Consider the following 19,639-nt stretch of genomic DNA (forward strand, 5'->3'; position numbering starts at 1 on the left):
GTAAAAAATTCAGCAAAATGCTGTGTGCCCCCAAGTCATGTATTTAAAAAAAAAAAACATTATATATATATTTCTCATTAAAAAAAGAGATTTTAGTCTCCATATCTAAGCAATTAAACAAAGTACCTTAACTTCCACAATGTCACAAGCTGCAGTTGTCCCACTTTTTGTAATATGGCTTCAATTGTAGGCCTGCGTGCACTCACAAAGGAGTTCCTCCAGGTTTAAGGAGAGGAAAACTGGCCTCAGAGAACATCAAAATGAACGTGGAAAATATGAGACTGAAAAAGGAGCTCTGCATTTCTGAAGCCATCCAAATGCCACAATATTCATTTTTTCCATCAACAAGAAGACAAAAAAAAAGGACAATTTTCATTTTCAATCAGTTAACAAACTCATTTATTGCAGCGCACTTAAGTGTAGACATTCAATTCCTTTCCACAGGACGGTAAGAGATCACTTAATCTATTGTTAAAGAACAGTCTTTTCTGTACATCCTCTGCCATAAGGAGGTCAAATTTACAAAGCCAGTACAGGGTGGAAAAACACAGATTAAAAGGGGAAATGGGGGGTTGTTAGTCATAAAAATGCAAAATCACTACACTGTCTGCAATCCAAATGTTGATACAAAAATAAATAATTGAGATTTTTTTTTGTTTTGGAGGAAAAATCTACTGTATGTTAATATTTTGAGGTGGTCTCATCTCATCCTCACCCTGGGTTAAGGTCAGGCTTTAATCTATGCAGTGCAAATTGAATATATCACAATATTATCGCTTCTGTACAAGTCACTCTCCCAAGTCTCGAATAAGACCATCAACACCCATTTCCCAGCGGCTCATCGCAGCACTTTGCTTTTTCCCGTCCGTCTCAGCATTTAGTGGAATGTCATGTTGTAAAATTCTGTCCGTCTTTCTCCACATGCTATCAGCAGTACTGAAGAAGCCCTTTGCAGTAATATAAAGCTCTGATTGCTACTAGTTATGTCCAAAGCTACTGTGTGTAAACCATAAAAGAGATCTTGTCTGCAGTATAACCAATTTAAAAAAGCCTCACCGGCTCATTCGATGCTAGAGTAAAGAATCGCCCCAGTGCATTTAAGTTACAGCTCTAACTTGACATCATAAGACATATTAGCTAAACAAGTCGAGTATGTTACTGTTAAAAAAATGCAGACATTAAAAACAAAAGTTGGACAGACTGCTCCCTCACTGAGGCACCGCGCTGAGCTGTCTTTCCCTGCAGGAGAACATGTGTCTTATTTTAATGTGTGGGAATCAGTAGTGTGGCATGCCTTTATCACTTCCCATTGATTTATTCTATCATCTCTCCCTCCATTTGGCTGGTTTCAATCACATGTGCTTGAGTGTTGTTGCAGAAATCAGTAATACTTCTCTAAAGGCCTGTTTTGATTGCAGGGCATCTGGAATGTTGTAGAATCAATTTTAGTGATTGATAATTAGTGATTGTCCTCACTCCTCTCCCATTTACACGTGTGCTTCTGACATATTTACACAGGCAGAGAGCCTCACTCTGAACCTGCACATTTACAATGAAACAAACCTGAACATTCATTAAGACTTGGATCACACAAACAGACAAGGCGTCAAGACTTGTTGCCTCTAAAAAAAAACAAAAAAAAAACAGGCAACCCTGGTTTCAGATTCCCCCCCTAAGTAAACAGTATGTACAAAAAGACAGGTGGGCTTGAGTTACTGACATTTTTTTTTGTTTTTGTTTTTTTAGAAAGTGCACAAAGGAACAGTGGGGGTCTGTACACCGTCTCAAACAAGACTGATCTAACCTGGGGGGAGTTGGGACAGATTTAAGCAGAGTGGACGAAAGGCCACTAGACAGGGCACTGACTGCATGATTACACACACACACACACACACACACACACACACAGATATGTCAACACCACAGGGGCAGTCAATACATTCTGTACAATGATTAATCATTCTATACACCATCTGTAAAGAAACACACCTCAACTAGTCCCAAAAGAAAAAAAAATTAGCTTTCCAAGCAATTCACACAAACAGTCCCACCTTTAAGTAGCTGCTTGGAAAGTCCAAGAAAAGCACAATGAGCTTGTAAAAAAAGTAGATAATGAGCATCTTCCGAGATGAGGAGGAGAATAAGTACCATGTTTGAGCCTTTGGAGGTGTTTAAATACAAAATAATTTCTCGCTCACTCCCAGGCCTGCCATCTTGCCTTCCCTCCTGCCGTCGCACTTGTCCAGTCGGAGTTTCCGTCTTTGCTGAGGGGGGTGGTCGGTCAGATGAAGGGGGTCCCAAAGCTTTTAAGGCACCACTGGATGCTGGAGCTGGGCGGTCGATCGATGTGTTGCAAAGACTTGAGCTGCTCGGTGCTCAGTTCGTCGTAAGCCAGGCGGTACTCCCTGTCGAAGGCCTCTGCAGACACAGGAGATGGGTGATGTGACAATTTAGGAACATTTCAGTCTTTTCCACAACATTTCAGACTCTTTCACATTCACCCATTCACTCACCTACGTCGATGTTCTCCTTCCCCAGGGCCACCAGCGACAAGAACAATATTTCTCTATAGATACTCCTGAAAGAAAGACAGGATGTAGAAATCAGAACAGAGTGAACAAAACCCTGAACCAATAAAAACAGAACGAAACGGAGGAGCAAAGGCTGACCTCTGCCGTTTGAACCCCTCTGGGCGCCGTTTGATCTCTCGGATCAGCAGGTTGATCGGCCCGTAGACGTCATTGGTCTGGATGTTGCGAACAATTGTATTGAGGAGGGTCCGAATCTCTTGGTGGTCTGTCGGAGCCAATGTCCCCTTCTTCTCCACTAGGAAACAACACATGTACCATCAGAGAGAAACGTCATGTAGGGTTTTGAGAATTGCTGACTTTGTCTCCCTCTAGTGGTGGAGTTTGGTTAGTTAGTGGATGTCAACCATTACAATAATGACTTATACAGGAGGGCAGAAACTATGGCCTGATCTGTGTCTGTATGCACACTCACACAGGGTCCTCCAGAGCAGGTAGAGGGGATCTCCAGGTTCCTGGTGCAGGTTGATGTTGTCCCAAAGCAGCTGGACGTATACCTGCTTGCTGTCCTGGGACAGTGACGTCAGGGGGAGCTGCACAGACAAATGGGGAAAGATGAAGGAAAGCCATGATGAAAGAGAACGAAGGAATAATGACAGATGACATGTTAGAAGTCTCTAACCTGTACTCCGTTGTTGCAGTGTTCAGAGGTAAGGATCAGACCAGGCAGGTGAGTGGGCAGGTCCAGGCGACGGAAATACCACACCATGTTCCAGAAGATGATGGGGTGCTGGCTGAGGAACTTGTGGGTGAAGATCACCTGGTTGGACGTGACAGAGAAGATGGATTTACCAGGGAAGAAAGCTCTCTGGATCTTGTATTGAGTGTGGCAGCTGTGTGGCAGATATTTGCTGTAAAGCAGACTGAGGGATGACTGTATGTGTGAGTGCTCTACCTGATCCCCCTCATTCTCCAACAGGGTCTCCAGCTCCTTGCGCAGCACCAAGGGGCTGAGGTAAGGTACAGACACAGGCTTGGGGTTTGGCCGTTTAGTCCCCATGCCATCCTGACACACACACACACACACACACAAATCATCATTACTGCACTGCAGCTACAGTGGTGCCTGCTATACTGCAACTCCATGGGTTTAGTTAGAGTTAGGAGCACTGACCGACACCTCCTGCAGGCTGCAGGGCAGGCTGGTGGTGGAGACGCCATGTCCAGGCCTCTGGGAGTAGTCCAGGCTCTGCAGCGGGCCACCAACACTATTGCTGCGTGTCAGTGACGTCCCACTGCATTTCTGCTGCTTACCCGCTGCCTGGTGCTCCAGTAGACCCAGGGGGTCTGACTGCACCGGCTCTGGAATCAGACTAGAGACACAACAGCAAAGAGGACTCAGGATGTGTGGTTCTATGTGATACCTGCCAAGTATTCAACGTCTTGGATGTGTTTACCTCTTATGAGTTCCAGGCCGATTATCTGGAGTCTCCCTAGGCTCCTCTTTGGGAAAACTAATAAGGTCTGGTGTCTTAATGTCTGCTGAGCTGCTGGCTGTGGGCTGGGTACTGGTGCTGTGGATGCTGTCCCCGGAGGCACTGGGATTCATGTAGAATCTGAAAGGGAAAATTACAGAGCAGTCAGTTTGCATTTGTTAGGAACTATTTTTTTCAAGGTCCTATGTAGTCTCTAAATTTTATAATTCATCTTAATGTGAGGAGAGAAGGGAAAACAAAAACATTGTAAGACAACAGATTGCTACCCCGTCATTGTGCGCAAGTCATGGAACTCCACATGCAACAAGGGAAGAAACGCTGTGCGACAGAAAGGACAGTTGGTATTCAGGTTGGAGTCATCAGCTGTCCAGCCCGCCATTATCTCCTCATCGTACACCAGGGCTTCACAGGAGCGGCACTGGGAGCAACTGGACATCAGCACCTGGCAGCAGGGAAATATGCCCAACCAGTTAGGACTTATCCCAATGTTCATGCTCCAGAAGTTTGTGTTTGTGTGTGCACAGTATGTCTGACCTCCAGTGCGCAGTTCTGATAAATGCTTGAGGAGGAGGCGTGATGCGAGGAGCCCTGCTCAGAGTCTGGACCCCTGCCTGCTCGACCTGGAGTTGGATCTGCAGGTAAAGACAAAAACAAACTAATTCCACTGGCCTCATTGGGCCATTTTCTTCCACTTCCCTCACATCTTACCATACAGAATGAGCGCTTACGTGTTTGGTGGGTCCCTCGGCCCGTGTCGCTGCTGCCACTGCTGCTGCCCAGGCTGGTGCAGCTCTGGTTGAGACCGTTCGCCACCAACCCTGGGATGGCTCCTCTGTCAGGGCTGTCATCTGCTTCATGTGCCGCCAGCATGTGTTCGTCCAGATGGGACGGGAAGCCGCCGCCACCCTGAGCTTGTTCATCCTGCAGAGTAAAGTATGATGGGATTAGGATTGCTCCAAATGAGCATGGTGGCTGACAAAAGTCTGGTAAGAACTAGTCAGTAAATAGAGCTAATAAAATAAAATGAAAAATGTTTTATACGTCATTAAACATCCATTAATGGCACTCACCTCATCATCCGAGTATGAGTAAGCTGAAGCAACTGCCCCCCACACTTTGCTGGCCACATTTGCCGCCTGTTTCATGCTTGACTTGAGCACATCCATTTTAGGTCCCGACAAGAGGGTGTCCATCTTCATGGCTGAAATGGAATTAATGACCGAGCCCAATGATCCGCCCTGGGAGGACTTGACCAGTGCCGTCAATGAGGACGATCTAGGACCTGGGCTGCCTGTAGTGCTGGCGGGGGTCTTTGTCTTTGCAGCAAAGGTCTTGGAGCGAGTGACAGTGGAGGGACTGCGTTTGGGTGTATCGCCTGGGGAGCCGGTTGGAGTTTTGACAGGAGGCACAGGGAGGCTGGACCGGCGCTCCAGAGATGGTTTGGGCTTTGGGGCGTCCGTGGAGTCTTCCTGGGCCTGCTGGAGCTCCATGCTGGAGGACTTCGCAACCAGGGGGCTTCTCAGGCTCATGTACATTTCGATCTCCTCGGCCAGGTTGCGGGACACCACGGCAGGCACGGAGCGTGGCGGCTCCTGGCTGGTTACGGAGGCTGATTCTTCGTTCTCGGACACCAGTAGGGAAAGCGGGTCGGCACCTGCCTCCACGTCCGCCCTCTCCAGGGTCGGTCCTCGCAGCCCAGAGTCCTCCTCATGAGTTTCAGTGCCCTCCTCCTCTTGTGTCTCTGCTTTTACCTCCATCTCCTCCACCTCTGCATCATCTCCCTTTCCTTCTTCTGGTGCTTCCGGCCCCTTTTCCTCTGGAAGCTTCCCCAGCGTCAAGCCCACATCATCTTCAGGCTCTTCCTCCAGGTCCTTAAAAAGCGTTTTGGACACACTATTAGGGGGTGGACTTTGGCCTGCACACAGCGCTGCAGCCAGGATACGGGCATCAGCACCCATCTGACTGGCCATGTGGTCCACGCCTTGCTCTCGGAGCATCCCAGCTCGGGTTTCAGCGCTGAAGCTACAGCTGCGCTCAGAAAAGGCTTTCTGCCGCTGCTGTTGAGACTGGTTAGCCACCTCCCCTGATGCCAGTGAGGCATCATCGTCAGGGAGAGACACGTTGTCATTCTTGCTGTGTCTCCTGAACAGCTTCCCTGCACCTGCAGAACGAGCACAATAAGAGTTTTTTTTTAATCTGCTACAATCAGATTCATAGTTAGAAAAGCTCTGAATCACAGAAGGGGTGAAATTGCTATCCCAATTTCTGATGGCAATCTAAAACCTTTCAAAGTAATTTCTTAGTTAAACTTCTCTCCTCACCTGCTTCCCTGCTACCATCAAAGCTCCCTGTGGACAGCTTCACAATGCTGGGGACAGGTGAGGGCACATCGACAGGACTGGGGGGCTCTGCTACTGCTACAGCACTGTCCACCGAGCCGGCAATGTCGCCTCCTGCTTATAGAAGTGCATAGTCAGCCGACGAGCATCAATGTGCAAGCGGGGCTTCTGTTGTACACACAAGCTTTGAATGCAGAACTACAACTGGATGTGACCTTTTGCTGCATGCAGTTTTTCTTACCATTATGCTGTGCTTTGGAATTGTTTCTCTCTTCAGGGGATAGAACAGCTGTATGTGAAGGCTCTGCCAGCTCCTGGTGTAACTCATCCTTGGAGCCGTAGCCTTGATCAGACTGCCTTCCTGTGGATTATTAAATCACACACAAAGGACTAATGGAGTATGCTTTGCTTTATTAATTATTATTGATTTACTTGCTTTATTTCTTTTGCTTAATTTGAGTTAAACAGGATTCATATAGGACTGTGTAAAGCTGATGCAAAGATGTGGCCACTGACAACAACAACAACAACATCTCCAGATCTCAGCAGTGGTCAGAGCCTCAAAAACATACAAGAAATTACGCATTACAACTGCAAACCAAATAACTTTTGGGAATCAGTACCTGCGCTACAGTGGTTGTCTACTGTGTCCTCCATGCGGTGGCTGTGGGCAAACAGGTTGTGGTCCTCACCGTTGACCTCACTTGAGCTGTCAGCACTTCCGTGACTCAAACGGTCAGCGTCTGTGACCGTTGACCCACCTAGTGTTGCAGCTAGAGAGAGAAGGATGCAGACGGAAGACAGTGAGTGAGGACAACGGGGAAAGAGTCGGTGTGAAAGTGAAAGAGCTGCCATTCTGTCTGTTCCATTCCCACCTGTGGTACCAAGTGCGGGTCCCTTCTCGGAAGATGTTTGGTGTAGAGTGCGCCTGAACTGGCCCACTCCCCGAAGCACATTACGAAGCTTGGTCCACATAAAGAGGCCACTGCGGTTTCTGCTCGGCCACGGGCTCTCCAAGACGGCCTGCGGAGGGAAGACAGGAAGATGAGCGCACATGTAGGTAGAGATATGTCTTAGTTATGTTTCAGCAATGCCAAAGACCGTATGTGACCTTGTTGTAGTATCCATATGTGATGGCGTTTGGGAGGATTCCGGCTTTCTTCATCTCAACCAGGACTCGCACAGCCATAACCGGAAGACCCCACACACCACAGAGCTGCATCACCACTCTGTAACACACCTGAAAGTCAAAGAGATAAAAACACGAAACATCAATTATTGGACAAATCACACCATGAGACATCTAGAATAACACTTTAAATCTATAATCTCTCTTAATACAAAACAGGACTGTCACCTCATCCAGTACTTCCACCTCACTGGTCCTCATCTTCAGGAGGATGTTGTACGCCTGCTGCATGGCACGGCTTTTAGATTTGGCCAGCCGTGCGACGGCCGGCAGGCAGATGAACCACAGGCTGTAGCAGTGACTGAACAGACAGCGGGCCCACAGCTGAGGGTTGGAGTAGTAACGCTTGGCCATCTTGTATGCTAGCTTGATCTCCTGTTGGATCAGGTAGACAGTTAAAGCGTTTTTTAATGACATGAATGGCTTGAGAGTCGATGAGAACGGAGGATACTCTGTGTTCAGGTAACGGGGTGCTGCTGCTGAGTTTGAGTGTGTGAGTATGTGCACACCTGCTTCGTCCTCTTGGCCAGTAGTGCAGGGCTGCTGGACAGACTGGCCCCTGCTGCTCTGCTGCTAAGTGCTGGCCGTAACTCCCTGGGGCGGTCAAACAGCTCCATGCGCAGCCTGGGGAAACCTTTATAGCTGCAGGATGAGAAGTAGGATTATTGCAAAGGTCGCTGAAGACTTTTCTGTTTTTTTAAATAGATTATTTTTTCTATTTAATAAAGATTTATTAAAACTACAGTTAAAAGACTTACGTGTATCTGGTGGCAGGTTCGTTTCCACTGTCAACTGGAGGTTCAGGGGGCATGACAAAGACGGTGTGCTCGCTCTTCTGGGACTCGTCCAGCTCCAACAGTCTCGTGTCCTCAGATGACTCTCCTTCAACCTGCAGTGAGGATCGCATCCAGGATCTAAGTCATACTGACAACTATGACTTAAAGGACACTCTTGTGGACACTGCCTGTTGCTGGCGGACAATAAAACAACTACCAACACATTACAGTCTATTATGAGTTTCCAGTTAGGCTGTGAAAGATGCTTATTTGATTGTGGTTGGGATTTAAGGAGAGAAGACAAGCATGAAATGGTCATGTCCCTTGGTGTAAACATTTATCAAAGGGGAGAGAAAGGTTGGTTTAATTACCTCTTAATGTTAGCTATTAAAAAAAACAGGGGAGGGTTGGCGGTGGGTGGGGTCTGATTACAGTGTAAGTGATTACCTTGGTGCCCTTGTCGGTGATTTTATCAGAGGGAAAAAGCTGCAAGAAGAGGAAAGAGAGCAAAGGGAACAGCATGAATCAGAGGAAATTTTGGCTTCCTTGCTCTCCCAGAGGAATGAAATTCTGCCAATAAAACAACCCAAAACAAAGTCCCGTTCATGGAAGGAATTCCTCGGGTGGAAGAGGAAAAACAAAACCAGTGTGCGGTGAGTACATGTGCGAGACCGGCGTGACGCAGGATCAGTAATCACCTTCTCAACGCAGTCATCAAAAAAGGCCAGGCCAGTGTCCTTGTCGCTGACGAAGGTGCACTCTTCAATGAAACGGATGAATATCTGGGTCTTGGTGAGCTGGGAGTAGAACTTCTGGTGGGTGCGGTCTCTGCTTTTGAGAAACCCTGCAGGAGGGCGAATGTGGGGTCACTTGTCAAATCTAACTGAATAAAATTCCCATTTTATGTCATTTTTGTATTCACTGTGAGGAGGATACAATGGATTTCTTATGCCTCTTCAAAAAGTAATGAGCAGCTGCTGGGACAAATGTGTTAAAATATGCTGTGGTTTAAGCCTTTTCCTTCTCTTTGCCTGCATCTAAAATTGATCTGCAACAGTCACGCTAAATGGATGTGAGAACCAATTTCCCAGAAGCAGGCATTAGTGAAGTCTTATTGTAGTTGATGAGAGAGGCGACTGATTTCTAAACACACTTAGCCTGAGTGATAATTGACATGCTCCTTCAAATAGAAATGCCAATAAAACTAAACATTAGGTGAAGATATCTAAATGAAGGCTGTAAATTATGCATAGTTTACAAAGCCAGGAAGTTATCAACAAATCCAGCCTCCAGAATACCAAGCTGTCCATTAACAAAACCATTACCTACGTGTCGGTTCCCATCATCCACATGACATTCATCATCATGAAACAACCCCATTTCCCCTGGTTTGCACACAGTTGTAAAGTGAGCTTTTTTCTCTCTTTTACCTTGCAGGTCGTAGAGGGAGTCTGCGGCTGTGGCCTTTTCGGAGGGTGCCTGGGTGATGGGTTTGAGGTAGGAGCGGTAGCCCTTTAGGATGGAGGCCATGAAGCGAAGGAAGGACTCCTGGATTTCCATCTCTAGGGCCGTCTTCTTCTTGTGCCAGGTGAAGTCCGCCTCGATGGGAGTCATGTCCACTGCCGAGCCGTCCTGTGTCGTTTGACGCACTGAAACTGAAGCACATAACCAATTTCAAGGTCAGTTTGAATATTTCTGTAAAATCTGATGGTGTTTTTTGGGAGGAAAAGGAGGGTGTGCCTGGTGTGGTGGTGCATTGCACATTATTAAAGGTCCCATATTCTGCTCATTTCAAGTTCACACTGGTATTTGGAGGTCCTACTAGAATATGTTTACATGCTTTAATTTTCAACATGTTTTTCTCATAGCAGGCATGATTGCTGCAGCTGTTTTCAGCCTCTGTCTGCATGCACTGGAAAAAACGACGGCGGACAGTGGGGTTGAGCAGGTCACATGATCAACAGTTCCTCTTATGACATCATAAAAGGAGTTTTCACACACGTTTTCTTAAAGGCGGAGCAGGAGAAAAAGAGAGAGGTCTATCTCATAGTTTGCCTGCCTGGGGACATATTTCTCATGTTGAAGAGACATTAAAAAGTGTATTTTGCATAACATGGGACCTTTAAAATACTGATTTCTAACTATGGAGCCCAAAAACTGACAAAAAGCTATTGGATATAACTGAACTTTTATTCCTCTTGCACTCAATTTTAAATATTACTCTAACTAATCATACTGATTGTTATATTCAGATATATTTTTTCTTGTCTGATAAGTACCTCATTTTAGTCAGTCCATACATAACCGTAGCGGTTGGATAAAACAATACAGGCATAAGATATGATGCAGTCTAATGCAATAGCAAAATATATTTTACAATGTGATAAGGACGCAACTCTACAGTCATTTTTTCACATCATAGTTTGAGTTGTTAAGGTGTGCTTGACTAGGTTATACTGAAATGGTTAATTCTCTAGAGTGAGTTTCGCTACAAGTGGCATTGAGATGCTGTTTGTACCAGTGGCCAGCTGGTGGTGCAAGTTGCTCAGTGAGTTACTGAGACTCTTGCAGGGCTTCTTTGGGAGGTTCTTCCAGTTGCCGTGTCTCTTTTCGTCGGACCTGTAACACACAATACCACAAAGGCGGTTAGCTGGAAGTAACAGGAGAGCTGCACAAAAATACTCTGCTATGTGGTCGTGGTCTAACATATGTGTCGCTGCACTGCTTGAAATTGTTGTTCAACATAAGGAGAGCTGTGAATATGTAGCGGAAAGCAGGCAGTGCCATGGGTTTAGTATAAAAGCAAAGCTTACAGGTAGATAGTGTTGGTGTCCAGATCCACACAGACAACATCCGGCGGGGGGTCGTAAAGGTCGAAGTAGCGGGAGTCCACACCCACTATAAATGGACAAGGAGCGTTGAGGACGCCTGCTAGAGAGAGCGGGCACAGGGGGATATAGGGACACTGCCACTGGAAGGGGAAGATCATCTGTGGAGAGACGAGAGAGAGAGAGAGAGAGGGACAGTGAAGTGCCACTGATTACTGACTACATCCATACCGGCAATGAATCAGGAGGATCAGACTCCAGAATTTAATTTGGACAAATGTACCATGTCTCGCTTGCATGAGATATGATTGCTCCTCTTTATCGTAACTGATTTATTGGGATATTTCAAATGCATCCGGGGGAATTTTGAGGATTGTGACATCCAGTGTATTCAGATCAACATGGCAGGCAAAGTTCAATTATGGTCACTGAGCTGGAGAATCAACAACCAGTCGCAGTGAAAAACAGGTCTAAGGTCAAATATCTGAAGGAGTGGGATATGTTGTAATTATTGATATTTTAAGATTGAATGTCGGCCATTTTGATATATAATGGTAGAGTGATAGGCATAGCTGTATGTAAAGGTAGAAAGTGAAATCTACACACAAATATGTTAATAGACCAGCTTTTAGTAAATCTTTCATGGGGGGTATTGACTCGAGCTGCAATTACACTCGATTTCAACGCAGGTATTTCACACAATATTTGTGTTTGCAACACAGTAAGTCTTTGTTTTTCTCACAATGTCCCTACATGCAAAGCACAGCATACAAGGGTACTCTGCAGTGCATATGACACAATTGAGAAATATGTTAAAATGGCAACTACGGCTTTTATAAAGGTACGTTAATGTAACATTACTCTTTATATGCCAGAAATGAATTAGGCAGCGTGGTAAATTATCTCCACTCTTATTTAAATTGTATATAGATGACTCTCCTGGGCAGCTGAGTGATTATGAAACAGGCTGTGTTTTTTGGTCATTTTATGACTTAAATCTTTCTGTATGTAAAGTCCAACCCTTGTAAATGGCCAAAAATACACCAAAGGTTCACATATAATTCAAAACAGCAGACTTCCTGGGGGATGTAGGGTCTAAGTCTGAACATACATGTGCCCTCCAAATCTGTTGAACCTGGGTCAAACCAAAAGGTTACATGATCTCCCCTACAGCAAGAATGATGTAATAATCATTGTACATGAAAGGGGTTAAAATGAGAATATTCTTGACTGCTACTTTAGTAAAGAAGCTCTTAAAGGAAGCAGTTGGGCGTTGGTCACTATTTATACTATACTGATGATTGGAATGGCTGTTTCACTATTTTAATCTTTTATCCAACATTAAATGGACTTAATCTACGCAGATTTAAAAGCAGCCGATGCCGCTAAAACTCAGTCTCGCCAGTCATGCTGCGGAGTGTACTCACAGCCACCACAGCCTCGGCCACTCCGGTGAGCACAGCGGGCCGCAGCGAGTGCAGCAGGATCTTGCTCTCCAGCAAGACAAAGTGCAGCAGTGTGGCGCAGTTCTCCGAGCCCAGATTCATCAGCAGAGTGCCGTAGTCTGCCCCGCTGGTGGGGAGGGGAGAGCACAGAAGAGATGAGTGAGCTGACGATTTTGGGCAGAGAACAGGAAACAAAACGGAGAGCAAGAGAGCGCAGATGTGAAGGAAGGATGGGGATGGAGTGAAGGGGTTAGAACTGAGTTGGCAACTGGAGACAGACACGAATTATGTCAGAGGGAGATGAGGTAATTCTAAACTTCTCTAAACAATGGCAGATAATGAAGATTCAAACTTTTAACAGCTGATTTAATTCATGGTGTTTTTAATATCAACACTGAGATCTTTGAAATAACAAAGCAACACTGTCACCTTACAATATAACGCAATCCAACGACCCTGCAAGCTGTATTCCCTTTGTTAAGCCAATATCGGAAAACCTCTGTTGAGATTGTGGCATTGATTCAATCCAACAGTCATTTCTAAGACTCTAAGTGCAGTAGTTTTAATGTTGTTAAGACAACATCACATGAGGCGTCATTTGGTCAGAGTCGCCAAGAGTCTACTTGATCTGTTGCTAATGCAGTTTCCCTGTGTTCCTAAATGTGGGCCACAGTAAGCTAAATATCAACTGGCACTTTGTGTCAGCTCTGACAAAAGCCGGACAATCATAATTTTTGTGGAGGCTGGAGAGCCACTGTTTAAACTGCTCATATCAACATGGCAAAATAATGCAATGTAACAGTGGAAACAGTATGTGAAATTATGATGCATGAGGCTGTTTTCAGGGTGAGGATTTGACCTGGAAAAAACTACCATGAATGAACGCGTTTTGCTTTTTACTGGAACAATACGCTGGTCTTTTCTTTCAGCCTGCTCAGCTGTTTTTCTTTTAGACAAAGCACAGAATATGGACTGAAGGACAGCTGCATTTCGCTTGAAATGCAAACAGTATAAAGAACACACCAAAATCGCCACCCCATGTTTTAAAAAAAACCAAACAGATTTAAAGTCAGCAACTGGACATATTATTTGTTGTGAAATTATGGTGTAAAGCAGTGGTTCCCAATCTTTTTTTGCAGCGCCCCCCTTTTGTGTGTGTGTGTGTGCCCCCCCACCCATACACACACCTTGGGGGGTGGAGGGGGATTGGTGCACTGCATCTACAGATTTAGTTAATTGAGTTTCTGAAAGATGTCACTGAGGTATGCAAGTTTCATGAGGAAGTTATCATTAAACTTGTGGGCAAGTTCATTAGCCTCCTCCTCCAAGAAGACTGATCTCATGCTGCAGTTCAAACAACCCAGAAAAAAACTTTACCACGTGTCAGCCACCGGGACTCGCTGTGGAACAAAACAGCTGTGTGATTGGATCCCATTTCCTCACACAGTGCGGCAAAAATCCGGCCTTTGGCGGGTCTTGTTTTAATGTAGTTTACTGTGGCAATGATGTCTGTCATTACATTATTCAGTTCGGCACTCAGCTGTTTAGACACGAGCGCTTCTCTCATGCTGTGCGTCCGCTGCGCATCAGGGGCGTCGCGATTAACAAGCGCTCGCTGCCCCCCTCGTTTCCCAGCCATTGCCTGAGCCCCATCTGAGACGATCCCCACACAGTCCTTCCAGTTCAAATTAGCCTCTTTCAAGTAAGTATCAATGATTTTGAACAACTCGTCCTCAGTTACTCTGTCAGTTACACGTTCACAGTTGCGCCGCGCCCCCCCCCCCCCCCGTCATAACGCCGGGCGCGCCCCCCAATTTGGGAACCACTGGTGTAAAGCATTGCAAAGCCCATTTGTACCTGAGGGGTAAGGGTGTGCACACAGGCTGGGAGAGGATCAAGGTGTCATGTGCCGAGAGCTGAAAGAAGACATAATCACAATATTCATATATGCAATTACAAAACAAAATCAGGCACGTTAAAAGTTCTTTCTAGTTGACAAGACAAAAACACGTCACCTGGACTAATATTCTTGGCCTCTGAGGGGAGGGAAATGAAACATTGTGCATGAAGTGTGAGATGTGCCTGTAGAGAGAAATATACAAAACGTGCTATAAATGTGCAAATTCTTTTCAGACACATACAGCAACTACATTGAAGTTGATATAAAATGAACTATGAGATCTATCATTGCACTGATTTCCCCAACAAATGTCAATAGTTGCGTGTAGATTCTTACTTTTCAATAGGCAGAGGGTGTGGGCCTGAGACGGAGAGCTTGTAGAGGAACATCAGGAATTTGCGGAAGGACTCAAAAAAGGGCCAGCGGGAGAGAAGGCAGATGCATTTATTGGTGTTTACAGGCCGGTTTGGGATCATCTTCTTCTCCACCGTGGTGAGCAGGCCCAGCTGGATCTTCTGCTTCTCGCTCAACATATCCACTGGGTATGGCTCGTAGAACTGGATGGCTGATCCATACACCTGCAAACAGAGATGGGCAAATTTCCTTCAGTCAATCTTTGACTTCTTGGCTTTGCAACCAGTTTAACCTTGATGGAGGTGCCATGAGGCCTTTTCAGAGAGTGCATTAAATCAGCTTGCTGTCAGTTGCTGCATCTCACCTTCTCACCAGAAGAGATGGTTAAGACAAACGTGGAGAAGACGGGCAGAGGATCCCGTGTGTTTGGTGCCCAGCACTCGATCTTGGCACCCATGGGCAAACAAAACAGAGGGACAGATTCTGACAGAGGAAAAGACTCATAGTCCTCCTCTGGGTAACGAAAGATGAGACCTGGAGAACAAAGGAAAACATAAATGATAGTTGTGTACTGATAGTTGTGCAGGACAGCTTATAATAGTAACACAAACTTCCAGACAGGCTACAATTTTAACTTTATTTCTCTGGAAGGATTGAACAAAAGAGCATCTAAGAGAAGATAGATCAGTATTCTTTCAGTTCAGATGAAAAGAAGTAATCAGTCAGTGTACCCTGGCTGCATTTTAAGGAAATAACTGTTCTGCTCTTCAGTGTGGCTTGTTGTTCGGTGAGATGCCTTTCTGACAAGACACACATTCTTATGTGAACATGCGCATACACAAACAAGCCTGCAGACGCACAAATAATGGGCGTGGCAGGAAGCGCTGTTGTCTGAGATGAATAAACAGCCGTCTCACAGGAAAAAGGCCGGCAAAAAAGATAAAGCCAGCATGAGTGTCTGTGCTTGTGTGCACACGCGTTTATATGAACGCCAATTATATGCATGTTGCACAACGAATTGTTCCAAAGGCCGAGCTGCTACGAAAGCATTCAGTCAGTGAAAATGTCAGGCATCAGTTTAGAAATGCCAGCCGCAGTAAGCAATGACTATCTACTGCAAGATCACAGATACACACTGAGGGCGTCGCTCGCTTGAGCTTTGAGACAAAAACGTATCAGAGGCTGATTGTGACGGCACACAAAGCTGCAACATTTCCAACCATGCTGTAGTTTTAATTGCTGTGATTTTCTGAAATGGTAAGCCATGACTCACCAGCTTTGTAGCTGATGGAATTGGACGCAGATACTGATTTCTTGTAACAAAGGAACACACTGGAGCCCCACTGAAAAGTTCAAAACACAGATATTACAAATGTGTTCTTGAAGGGTTGGTCATATAAAAGTGCTGGTGAGGGAATAAGACATACCATGCCACAGTTGAGGTTCTTGTCCACCTTGCAAAAGGTATGTGGTGGCGTCTCACCCTTGTTGGTGACAATTACACAGATGTCTGTCACTGCCAGGGAGTTCTGAGGCTGGACGGGCGGCGCTCGCCGAAGGGTGATGAAGATGCGCTGCGAGGTGGCAGAGCTGTTGTTGACATTGGCGCAGCGGCCGTACGGCGTGGCCTGGATGACCTCGCAGCCCTGGATCAGACGCTCCTTACCTTCATAGAGCACACTGGCAAACACAGCAAAAGTGAGTAAACTGTAAGCCTGACACAGAAATGACAAATTTTGTGCCTCCATCAAGAATGAAGATGAGATTATGTACAAATGGGGACAGCAGGGAGAAATGAAGAGGAGTCAAAGTCTTTAAGTGCAAAACTAATCAAAACTGTTTGGAAATGGAGGATGGCAGATAGCAGAGCAGAACAAAGCGCTAGCATTGCAATGATTTATGGCCACACATACTACGGAGCTCTCATAGACAATTAAGGGTCTCAGCGCCAGTGCTGTCCTGGAATTCATTTCTTAAATAAGCTATGCTGCCAAAGAGAAATAGCTCACATTTTGATGATGCAACAGTTTATACTGCAAAAACACAAGGACACTCCAGTTTGAATGCTAATAACAACGCAGGAGTTTGAGCCAGACAGCAAGACAGAGCGAAAGAAGTAAAACTGGAAAAAAATCGCTGAGTTTCTATGTGGCGCACATGAAAAATAACAACAAACACACCATATAGTGGGTATTCTCTGCTGGTGTGGCTTTCCAGCATGGTGAAGGTGTCGACCACAAGGCCCTAAGCCCATGAGTTAATCATTCAGAAGGTCTCCACTCACCGCTGAGAGAAATATCTGGCTCTTCAGCAGCCAAATGCTCCAGTATGTTCACTTGCTAGTTGCTAACTTTGTCTGTGTGAGATTTGCTGCTGGGATTGCATTGGATTATCAGAGCTTTCTTTGCTGAAATCAGCTACCTGCTATGCTTGGAAACAAGGCTAATGAGACTGATGAGAATCGACCCGAACAGTTAAGTTGCGGGAAACACAACCAAAACAATGAGCTGAAAGATGCTAAAAAGGTACTTAGAGGTGAGGGGGTTGTTCACTACCAGTGACCCCTTTCAAACACAAGCAGTCAATTGTTAGTATAAAAATATTGATTAATTTAACCTCTTCCTTTCACTGACTTTCCATTTGCTTTTGTGAAAGGAAACTCCAAGATTGCTTAAATTTCTCAAGAAATATTTTATCAACTCTAAATTACAACAATGGTGTACAAATCTGGCAATGCAATGCTGCCGTACAAACACATCAATCCACATTCAGACCGTGTTAGGAAAAAGTGCTTTCTGAAGAGACAATTAGCAAGCGGCTGAACTGTGGCTCTATGGTGAGGATAATCCGGTTGTCCTGTTTAACAGGGAGGATCAAGCATGTGGCCAGCATGACTGACTCTCTTCTTAAAGCTCTGGTTTCCCCTTGAGGCTGCGGGGAGAAGCCTGTCTTCAATGGGTGATTTGAATCAGACATGTTTACCAGCTGACTCATTCAAATCCCAGACAGTGAAGGAAACTTGCATGTCAAGGCTCTCATATCAGACTTAACACCAAACAAACACTTTGAAAGTAATAATATAGATAAGACTCAAATGTTTAGAGTATTACCAGCTTCTGCTTCCTTATTACTCCTTCTGTGGAATATCACAAAGCGGTCAGTGCCTCACTGTTTTGGATTTGTGTTCATGACTGCAGGGCCTCTATGGTGGCTTGCTTCATGTCCTCCCTTTCCATCTGGGCAATGCCAGTTGGGAGGCCAAAAGCTGTGATTACTGCCCTCCTTAAACGAAGACAGACCCCAATACACGTTTTTTAATCTTGCGCGGACTACAGAGCAGCAATCACAGATATAATGGCCCCGAAACACTCCACTTATTCTGAAAAGAGTGCAGGACAAACCTAAAGAGGCCAGGAGGACGGCTGCCAGCATATTCTCATTTAGGCAACAAAAAAGTCCTAATGGGCACAGTGAGTTGTGACGCTGTGGAGCCCCAGGCTGGGAATGCTGGCTTTGCTGACAGCAGAGGTGGCAGAAGGAAGAATGAATGATTTACAGGTTGCTAGTTTTTCGTTTATTATTTGGTGCATGAAGACATGGGGAGGAGAACTCGGGAGGGGAGGACACCGCCGTTGCAACATGGCCAGAAATATTTACTGACCTTCTGTGCTGTAGCTCAACCAAAACAGAACCACCAGGGAGAGAACCATTTCATTAAAACACACAATCACGTGTATCTGTCACATCACTTGTTAATAACAGACCACACAGTTTAAAAGTCCATTATTAACACAGAAAGGGAGCTTGTGAAATGTGTTATTCAGTCTCATTAAACTGCATGACCCATTTGGTCCTTCAACCATGACTGTGAATCCTTAAATATGAGTTTGCTCCACCCGTTGTGTCTGTAGCATGATTCTCTTAAAGGAAACATGACTTGACACACGATCTTTTGTTTATGCTCAGTGTACAGACGGCTGCAGGGTTCCGTGAGGGTTTCCCGTAGTTTTGCAGTTTGAAGCTATGTTTAGCAGGAGGGGATCCCACTGATGAACCGAATTCACCACAGAACAAGTGGGTTGCGATCACCACATACCAACACCCGCTTTAATGAAATCTTTTACAGATCTGACAATGCAGGGAAATCTCTGAGAGACTGAGCAGAGTGTCGTCTCCTGCAACCGGAAACTCCAGTTTGTTGGTGGGGGTCACAAACAGGCTTTAGACAAAGACTATTATGGTGTGTGGAGGACTGAAATGCCTCAGGCAGTTGCATCATTGTTCTCAATATGACATTACTGCATTGATTTTCCTAGTTCATTAAGGACAGACAAGGTAACAGATGTGATGTAGGTAATGTTGGATAATTTACAGCAGTGTTAGCTTTAAGCTTACTGGACTAGATGAAGTGAATGATGATGGAGTTCCCTCATGTAGGATAATGGAGGGAAGCAGGATTGTTTTAATGGAATGGAGCCAAGAGGTGTGGCTGAGAGGGAGAAGTCTGTGACGCAACAGGGGGTGAGTGAATGAAGTAGTATACACTCCTTCTTCCTTCCAACTCTTAAAAGATGTTTTGTCATGCCATCAAGTTCAATTAAATCCCTGAGGGCACGACATATTCGAAACACCTTTCACTGTAATACACAATATATTATTGTGCTTTACAAAAAGGTAGGAGGCTAGTGTCCCAGTAAGGCACGACAGTGTGATTAGATAGCATGGACAACACCAGGACCTTGAAACTGAAGCAGCTAAAAGGAATTCAGCCATTACCATTTCTT

At 45.4% G+C, this 19,639-nt stretch overlaps 1 protein-coding gene across 1 annotated transcript in view; it reads right to left on the reverse strand.

Moving 5' to 3' along the window:
* Positions 1-386: 386 nt before the first annotated feature.
* Positions 387-19,639, reverse strand: part of dennd4c (DENN/MADD domain containing 4C) — a 32,364-nt gene continuing 13,111 nt past the window's right edge. The window contains exons 3-34 of the mRNA XM_070854272.1: positions 16,283-16,535; positions 16,129-16,198; positions 15,220-15,389; positions 14,838-15,079; positions 14,617-14,683; positions 14,459-14,517; positions 12,584-12,728; positions 11,142-11,317; positions 10,847-10,947; positions 9,759-9,983; positions 9,027-9,172; positions 8,776-8,814; positions 8,311-8,441; positions 8,062-8,194; positions 7,721-7,927; positions 7,475-7,603; positions 7,239-7,386; positions 6,987-7,136; positions 6,605-6,724; positions 6,346-6,477; positions 5,095-6,185; positions 4,753-4,945; positions 4,559-4,656; positions 4,291-4,466; positions 3,986-4,144; positions 3,703-3,901; positions 3,484-3,594; positions 3,211-3,348; positions 3,004-3,121; positions 2,670-2,826; positions 2,514-2,578; positions 387-2,418 (exon numbers count right to left, since the gene is read on the reverse strand). Of these exons, the coding sequence (XP_070710373.1) occupies positions 2,282-2,418; positions 2,514-2,578; positions 2,670-2,826; positions 3,004-3,121; positions 3,211-3,348; positions 3,484-3,594; positions 3,703-3,901; positions 3,986-4,144; positions 4,291-4,466; positions 4,559-4,656; positions 4,753-4,945; positions 5,095-6,185; positions 6,346-6,477; positions 6,605-6,724; positions 6,987-7,136; positions 7,239-7,386; positions 7,475-7,603; positions 7,721-7,927; positions 8,062-8,194; positions 8,311-8,441; positions 8,776-8,814; positions 9,027-9,172; positions 9,759-9,983; positions 10,847-10,947; positions 11,142-11,317; positions 12,584-12,728; positions 14,459-14,517; positions 14,617-14,683; positions 14,838-15,079; positions 15,220-15,389; positions 16,129-16,198; positions 16,283-16,535 (5,485 nt within the window). The 3' untranslated portion in view covers positions 387-2,281. The remainder of the gene's footprint in view (positions 2,419-2,513; positions 2,579-2,669; positions 2,827-3,003; positions 3,122-3,210; positions 3,349-3,483; positions 3,595-3,702; positions 3,902-3,985; positions 4,145-4,290; positions 4,467-4,558; positions 4,657-4,752; positions 4,946-5,094; positions 6,186-6,345; positions 6,478-6,604; positions 6,725-6,986; positions 7,137-7,238; positions 7,387-7,474; positions 7,604-7,720; positions 7,928-8,061; positions 8,195-8,310; positions 8,442-8,775; positions 8,815-9,026; positions 9,173-9,758; positions 9,984-10,846; positions 10,948-11,141; positions 11,318-12,583; positions 12,729-14,458; positions 14,518-14,616; positions 14,684-14,837; positions 15,080-15,219; positions 15,390-16,128; positions 16,199-16,282; positions 16,536-19,639) is intronic.

This window comes from Pempheris klunzingeri, chromosome 23 (assembly GCF_042242105.1).
Source record: "Pempheris klunzingeri isolate RE-2024b chromosome 23, fPemKlu1.hap1, whole genome shotgun sequence".
Lineage (NCBI taxonomy): Eukaryota > Metazoa > Chordata > Actinopteri > Acropomatiformes > Pempheridae > Pempheris > Pempheris klunzingeri.